This window comes from Cervus elaphus, chromosome 1, assembly GCF_910594005.1.
Source record: "Cervus elaphus chromosome 1, mCerEla1.1, whole genome shotgun sequence".
NCBI classification, from domain to species: Eukaryota; Metazoa; Chordata; class Mammalia; order Artiodactyla; family Cervidae; genus Cervus; species Cervus elaphus.
The window spans coordinates 20,846,805-20,854,876 of NC_057815.1; the positions used below are offsets into that span (position 1 = coordinate 20,846,805).

The following is an 8,072-nucleotide window of genomic DNA, read 5'->3' on the forward strand; positions in this document are numbered from 1 at the left end:
ACATCTTTTTACTTCAATAAAAAGTTAACCCTTTGCCATTTTTTCAGAGATGCAAAACTTTCTTGAGTCTGTATGGTTGTTTATCCTGTTCCTGGATTTTTCTCTATATCCAAACATTTCAGTCTTCACTTATTTGTGGCTTTATCCTAGGCTTTCTCTCAAGCAAATATCTTTCCTTCTTCATAATTCCTGTACAATTTCTTTACTTCTTATAAAATTAGTTATGCAGTGATCATTTCCTCCGGTAGATTATACTCTTTTTTTCCTTCTTTCAACCTTCCCAGCTAATTTGGTCACTTTTTCTATATTTTTCCTCTAAATGTTATTTTCAAATTTACAATCTTAATTTGTTTATTCTGAAACATTTAAAACTGTGACACTTGAGAAACAAGTGAATAGCTAGAAGAATGATTATATCAGTTGGAGGTAGTAAGGATCATGTGCTAGCCTGTCTGATTAGTCATGGAGAAGCATGATAAATAGGAAGACAAAAGTGAAAAGTTATCAGATAGAGTCCTACCTGGACTAACTGCCTGCTTTTAAATCGAAGTTTCAATCAGATTTAGGTATTGCAGATCAAAGGCTCAAAAAGTGAATTTCCCTTTCAATTTTATTCTAGAGTGTATTTCTTCTGTTTTTACAGAATTTAACAGTATAGACTCTGGCTATATATATTCAGCTTTGTGTTTACTTACCTCTTATCACATTTGATTTTAAATACATTTTTCTTAAAACTGCATGTAAAAGTTCTACAGAATTCTGACTTTTTACCAGGTTAACTTACTTCTTTCAAACCCACAAATGTAAACTGTCTAGTAAATTCCAGTCATTTTTTTCCAGAATTTAAAAAAAAAAAAATGCCCCAGTTTTCTTCTTACCAAGACAGGAAGCATTTCCTGGATATTAATCACTCTTTTGACTTGCAAAATTGGAAACGTTGGGAGAAATTAGTAAAGTAGGTTGTATCATACCACTCTGGATTCAGAATTTTTGGAAACGGTCCTGTTGCTGTTTGGAAGAAAGCAATCATGAGTCAAGCTGCGGGTGATCTAAACAAACACTGTCAACTTATAAAAATCGGACTCTAGACCGTGGACCTAGGAGAAGATAGACAGAGAGCAAGCCATTAAGACAACATCGAGCTGAGAAAAGTCAGTGGAAATGAGAAATCTTCCGATTCTGCTGTTGCTATGTGTGGCAGTGTGCTCAGCTTATCCTCTGGACAGAGCTGCAAAGGACAAGGAAGACAGCATGGAGCTTGTCCAGGTAATTAAGGGAGACAGTCACATCCCCTGATGGCCCAGTGGGCAAACTCTCTCTGCTTTCTATTTATAAAACTCACACAGAATTGTTGGAACTTACTATGTACGAAGTTCAAGGGCAGAGTTATATAGTGTTGCACATGGAAAGGGTTTCAGCATCACTCATCTGGGCTTCTCTTTTTATATTGGAAGGAACAAAAGCCAGAGATAGTAGGTATTTTCCTAAGATCAAAACCACCTTAGTAGCAGCATTGTTTAAGATACATGAATAACAAGCGGAGAGTGTATGAAATGTGTCTTATTTTGAAACTTCTGTAGGTATTTTAATCCAATATAAGGTTAGCTGGATATTTTTATTGCTGCTGTCATGTTTAGACACAGAGATTGTTCTAAGTTTTTCTTAAGCCAGCTCCTTATGAGAGGCATAAAGTGGAAAATTAAATAAATGTAGCTGAAATAGACAAATACACACAAGGAAGTTTGATGGTTTTGTTTAACTCCTTTAAGTTCCCTAATACTTACCTTGATTTTCCAGTTCATGGCAATTTTCATTACTCTGGCAGTAAAATAAGCTGCAGAGATTACAAAGATAAAGCAAAAGTGAAGAAGAGTCTGTAATTGAAGAATTAAACATGACATTGACTTTTATTTCAGGAAGCTAGAAGACTATTTCAAATAGATTAACTGAGCAACTGCACAAATTTACTGTAAACTACTAAAAATCATAAGAATGACCTAAAACTATACTTATTTTCCATTAGCAATATCTAGAAAACTACTACAATCTTGCGAAGGATACGAAACAGTTTGTTAGAAGAAAGGACAGTAGTCCAGTAGTTAAAAAGATTCAAGAGATGCAGAAGTTTCTGGGGTTGGAGGTGACAGGAAAGCTGGACTCTGACACTCTGGAGGTGATACGCAAGCCCCGATGTGGGATTCCTGACGTCGGCTCCTTCAGCACCTTTCCTGGTATGCCCAAGTGGAGGAAAACTCACCTCACCTATAGGTAATGGGTCCAAAGAGATTTTGACATACTATTGAGATTTTATAAATTACTATCACAGGAGAAATAGTATCTTTATTATTTTTTTTTTCCATACAGAATTGTGAATTACACAAAGGATTTACCCAGAGATGCTGTTGATTCTGCCATTGAAAAAGCTCTGACAGTCTGGGAGGAGGTGACTCCACTTACATTCTCCAGGATTTATGAAGGAGAAGCTGACATAATGATCATATTTGCAGTTAGAGGTAAAAAAAAAAAAACAACAAAAACAAAACAGAAACAAGGGGGAAAAAACCCACACAAAATTTTATCTAGTGTTGGTTTCATTAGAAAAGATTCCAAAGAGATCCTAATTATTGATCATCCAATAAATTTTTTTCTCTTTCTTAGAACATGGGGACTTTTTGCCTTTTGATGGACCTGGAAAAGTTTTGGCTCATGCGTATCCACCTGGATCAGGGTTTTATGGAGATGCTCACTTTGATGATGATGAACAATGGACAAAGGATACATCAGGTTAGTGATACATCTCTCAGAATGATTTTGGTGAGATTTTTGTTTTAACTTGGAGAAATCTTAATAACTGAGAATATTGAGGAAATGGAGTGTAACAGATTCCCAGTGGAACAAGAATCAGCAGAGGCAGACTGGAGATGGGAGTAATTGGAAATGGCTGGATACTTTGTCTCAAAGACTGATTTCAAGAATGAGCCTTGAAAAACACTTGACTTTCCATTAAGTGTAATCAGTCAATTGACCAATTAACCAAAAGAAAAAAAAAAAGGTGGCGAGGGGGCAACAAAGGTACTGTGTGGTTCCAGGAAATAAACGAGTATAATAGCTGACTAAATGAACATAATACACAGCTGACCTGTATAATGTATGTGTATTTAAGGAATAAGTAACTGTTATCTATGATTTCTTAAATAGGGATCAATTTATTCCTTGTTGCTGCCCATGAACTTGGCCATTCCCTGGGCCTCCAACACTCAACCCACCGTGAAGCTTTGATGTACCCCGTCTACGACCCGCTCACAGACCTGTCTCGGTTCCGCCTTTCTCAAGATGATGTCAACGGCATTCAGTTCCTGTATGGTAAGTGATGCTGGAAAATTAGACGTGGTAGCTTTGCAATGATGGTCTTCAGGAAAGCTTCCAAATGCTGCATAAAGCATTTGTAATTTAACTTGAGGCACTTTGAGAACGTGTGGAAAGCATACACAGTGACAGAAGCATCATTTCCTGCTGATGTTTGCATCCTCACCTCTGTCCTCTTTAGGGTCTCCCCCAGTTTCCCCTAATGACCCCGCGGTGCCCACGGAATCGGTGCCTCCCGAAGCCGGGACCCCAGCCGCATGTGATCCTGCCTTATCCTTCGACGCAATCAGTACACTGAGGGGAGAAATCCTGTTCTTTAAAGGCAGGTCAGTCCAGAAAGCTTTACATTCCCATCTGTTCTTCTGATGTATCAATACAATGCCTAGAGAGGAAAACAAATAGAAACTTGATAGAGATTTTTAAACATTTAAAACAAAACAATTATGCTCTGAGACTTGAAATTATTCTGATGTTCCACTTTCCACATTTTCCTAAAACTGTCAAGTTCATTTTCAAAGACTTAGGATGATTTGATTTTTATCCTGTAATTGTCATTCCCAAATATTATTAAGTAATGGTCACTTTTGAAAAGTCACAAGTAAAACTTTAGAATCTGAATTTTATCTTTATTTCCTTTAAAAATTATACCAGGACACTATTACATTTAATCAGTTAATTTAGTCACTGCTGGATAAATATGCACATGATAAAACTGCACAAGTAGAAAGTTAAAAGAAGTCATCATCACATCACTGATTCAGTTTCTCAGTTCTCCCTATCTCCATCCATAGTGATGAGTGCTTAAATATCCTTCCAGAATTATTCCGTGTATGTATAAAAATATACTTACATGTACGTACAGTTATGTACACATCTCCCTTTCTTTTTGAAAATATAAATGATGGTGTTATATATATATATACACCTACAATTCGTGCAAAACAGTATTGTAGGTGTTTAAAGCTTATAATCAATTGGTTAATTTGCATTATAGGATAACTTCCCTTTCACAGAGACATTATTCTGGAATCCTATGCCAACAGGTCCAGTGCAGTCTTCTGGGGAAAAAAAAGGAAAGATTTTTCCTTAATGGCAACATACCTGATTTCTGTCTGTCATTGATCCTAGAGGATGTGGGAATGGAGGGAAATGGGTGAGGAAGGAGAGTGAGGGAAATATGCTAAAAGGTGAAAGACTTTTTTCAATTTTCATTTTTTTTTTGCATGTATTTCAGACATTTTTGGCGGAAATCCTTCAGGACACTTGAACCTGAATTTCTTTTGATCTCTTCATTCTGGCCATCTCTTCCTTCAGACATAGATGCCGCGTATGAAGTTACTAGCAAAGACACGGTTTTCATTTTTAAAGGTAATTATTATGTAACAGTTTCTTTAACTTGCTGAAATAAAGCTTCTCACTGGAAAATTGATTAAGACTTTAATTTTTTCTACAACAAATTTTGTCTGCTTTATTGCTTAAATGTAACGAAGCTGTAATTGAGACTGGCATTATTTTACTTATCTTTTATAGATGATGAAATGAACACAAAAATAGAAATAGCCCAGTTGTAAATTCCCTCATTTGGAATTTACAACTGTGTTCATTCATTCAACCTACAAGGTTTTGTTTAATGTCTATTTGGGGCTGCTAAATCTAAAATTCTGGCTTCTTTTTCTACTATGAAAATCAAAGGTGCTAAGAAGTATTTCCAAAACCAACGACTTCCTTGTTACAGATTCAATGTGATTGGGTTTTGTTTCCCATAAAAACAGGAAATCAGTTCTGGGCCATCAGAGGAAACGAGATGCAAGCAGGTTACCCAAGAGGCATCCATACCCTGGGCCTTCCTTCAACAGTAAGGAAAATAGACGCAGCCTTTTCTGACAAGGAAAAGAAGAAAACATACTTCTTTGTAGAGGACAAATACTGGAGGTAAGATTTGCTTGTAATAACTTTGTATGATCCTAGTTAGGGAAATAATCTTCTTTCTCCAAGGAAGTCGCCTGCCTTCCTCTTAGACCTTCGTCCCCCACGGGAGGAACAGCGGGTGCTCTAGACAGCTGCGGGGAGTCCCCGTGTGTGCACTCAGCCCCCCCAGTCATGCTCAACCCTTTGCGACCCCATGGGCTATAGCCCCCCAGGCCCCCCTGTGCATGATTTCCCAGGCAAGAATACTGGAGTGGGTTGCCATTTCCCCCTCCAAGGGATCTTCCTGACCCAGGGATCGAACCTTGTGTCTCCTGAATTGGTAGGAGGATTCTTCACTGCTGAGCCATCTGGGAAGCCCCAGTGACAACATATATGAACCATATATGATAGAAAACTCGAAATTTGTATTTGAAATGAATGATTGAATTCACTTTGTGTTCACATCTTTGTGATAGAAGGATGATTAAGGTTCTTTCTGTCCAGACCTAAGAAATATGGTAGCAAATAGCATCTGCTAGATCAAGATGTTGCCTATTTCTGGTAGAGATATAGTTTTAAGAGCCAAGTTTGCAGTACCATTAAAGTCACACATTTCTGTAGCACTAAACATGTCTGACATTTATTTGCAAATCTTGGAAAGTTGACTAGAATTCCACGTTAACCCTGACATGATTTACCGGTTTTGATAACACGGCCTCTGTGCAGTGCTGAGTTTTGTTTCTTTTACTTGGGGCAGATTTGATGAGAAGAGACAATCCATGGAACCAGGTTTTCCCAAGCAAATAGTGGAAGATTTTCCAGGGGTTGAACCAGAGGTGGATGCTGTTTTTCCAATATTTGGTAAGAGGACACTCCTTTTGTTGGCAGTGGGGCACTTGAAACATTCCATAGTGCCGGAAGAAAGAGGAAAGTTGAAGTGTTTAATAACAGTTTTCTTTAACCAGGTTTCTCCTCCCAACCCTAAATTTCAGCTTACAAATTTCATATCAATTGTATGACTACTTCATAGAATAAGCTGTATAAAAACCCCCTCAAGTAGTGTGGCCAAGTTCAACACTGGCCAGCTGGCTTCTCCATCCCACTGCTAATTCCCATGGAGAGTTTCTCTGTCTTTTCTGAGTAGTCAGTCAGTTGCCAATATTTAACTTTCTATGAGCCCAAAGTTTAAAAAAAAAAAGAAATAAATTTTTCCCCTTCAGGTATAGAAGGGTGGAGGGATAGATGATCTTTGTTGATAGGTAACCTGAGCACCAGAATGGCAGAGTCATAAAGGATCATCTGGGTCTGAAAGAGTCCCTGAGATTCTCTGAGGCCAAAGAATCAGGCTTCTTTGTCAGGAAAGGGAGGAGGAGTATTCGGAAGGAAAAGTGTAAAGATGCACAGTTTCTGAAGATGCAGAGAATTTTATCTGATTTCAAGCAAAATAACCTAATAACCCAGAGCCTGGTTCTGTTGTCAGACGGAGCTAGAGTGGGTGCTGTTCCCATCCTTTCCTTGTTGAGTGACCTTGGGCAGGCATCTAAATTTGTCTGAATCTCAACTTCCTCATGTGTAAAATGGAGTTAGATATATGTGCCTCATAGGATTTTTACAGAAAGAAATGAAAATAACAGTCATGCAAAATGCCTACCATAGTTCCTGGCACATAGTTAATCTCTATAAACACTTTCTACTTTTAGGTATCTGTTATTCTGAGTTTTGTGTGTTGCCAAATTTATTTACTTGAAGAAAACTATCTCATTATTTCCCCTGTCTGCATTTGCAGGATTTTACTATTTCTTCAAAGGATCTTCGCAGTTTGAATTTGACCCAAATGCAAAGAAAGTGACACATGTGTTGAAGAGTAACAGCTGGTTGAATTGTTAGGAGAGATGTTTAGAAGGCACAACATGGGCATTTTAAGTTAACCTGATAACTCTTCACCTAAGTCTCCATGAAGTGAAATGGCTCGTGTTCTCCTGTGTGTGCAGACGGAGACCGAGAGTGTGAGCTGTGTGTCTTGCCCACTAGCCTCACGTATCAGAGGGCATTCAAATGGGCTGTGCATGTGTGCTCTGGTCACCGCATCAGCCTTCCATGGGATAAGGGAACAGGGTTAGCACTCTGCAACAGGCAAGCGACTGTATATAGACTATTTGCTTATTATTTAATAAAGAGAATTTTTCGGCTACTTTATCGTGTTGTTTGTTTCAATGAATGCACTTTCCTCATGATCTTGGGTGTATTGTGGACTGATCAGTGGACTGGAAGTACAGGATCAGGGTCTCCACGGCTGGGGCCTCAGAATGGGCAAACAATCTGCCATTTCCCCTCCCCAGGTGCCCTACCAAAGGGATGCTATTTCCACCAACCAGGCATCGTATGTGTTCCTGACACACCTAAGGAGAAAGATCTAGGGGAGCTGTCACTGTACAGGGTAGGCTCTGAAAAAAGTTGTGAAGCAGAATCCTATAATTAAAGCAAATCACCTAGTTTACACCTATTTTTTTCTGGTGGGGAAATAAACCTGTTCTTTATCTTCTCCTTTTACTTATATATTCCATCAATGACGTTCCTTTCCCTGCCTAAGTAAATAATTGTGCTCAGATCGCCTCTATTCACCTATGAAAATACCCTCCTGTATTTTGTATATACCCTCATTTTGTATCTGTCCATGCTCCCGTAAGCTCCCATGGACAAACACTTATCCTAAAAACTGTTTGCCACTCCTAAGTAATACATGTAGCACAGTATCGGCTACACATAAGAGCTCATTCATGCTATAACTTATTAACTCA

General features: G+C 38.4%; 1 protein-coding gene across 1 annotated transcript; it reads left to right on the forward strand.

The window, feature by feature from the left end:
- Positions 1-929: 929 nt before the first annotated feature.
- Positions 930-7,465, forward strand: LOC122687839 (stromelysin-1-like). Its single transcript, XM_043893566.1, has 10 exons — positions 930-1,266; positions 2,024-2,268; positions 2,365-2,513; positions 2,659-2,784; positions 3,199-3,363; positions 3,548-3,692; positions 4,601-4,734; positions 5,139-5,298; positions 6,032-6,135; positions 7,061-7,465. The coding sequence occupies exons 1-10, from the start codon at positions 1,162-1,164 to the stop codon at positions 7,159-7,161; spliced, it is 1,434 nt and encodes a 477-aa protein (XP_043749501.1). The 5' UTR covers positions 930-1,161; the 3' UTR covers positions 7,162-7,465.
- Positions 7,466-8,072: the final 607 nt, after the last annotated feature.

Excerpts from the sequence above, each read along its gene's own strand:
- LOC122687839 (XM_043893566.1), top strand. The coding sequence starts at position 1,162 with ATGAGAAATCTTCCGATTCTGCTGTTGCTATGTGTGGCAGTGTGCTCA. Across the intron at positions 3,693-4,600 it reads ATCCTGTTCTTTAAAGGCAG|ACATTTTTGGCGGAAATCCT; the intron begins GTCAGTCCAGAA and ends CATGTATTTCAG. Across the intron at positions 5,299-6,031 it reads GTAGAGGACAAATACTGGAG|ATTTGATGAGAAGAGACAAT; the intron begins GTAAGATTTGCT and ends TACTTGGGGCAG.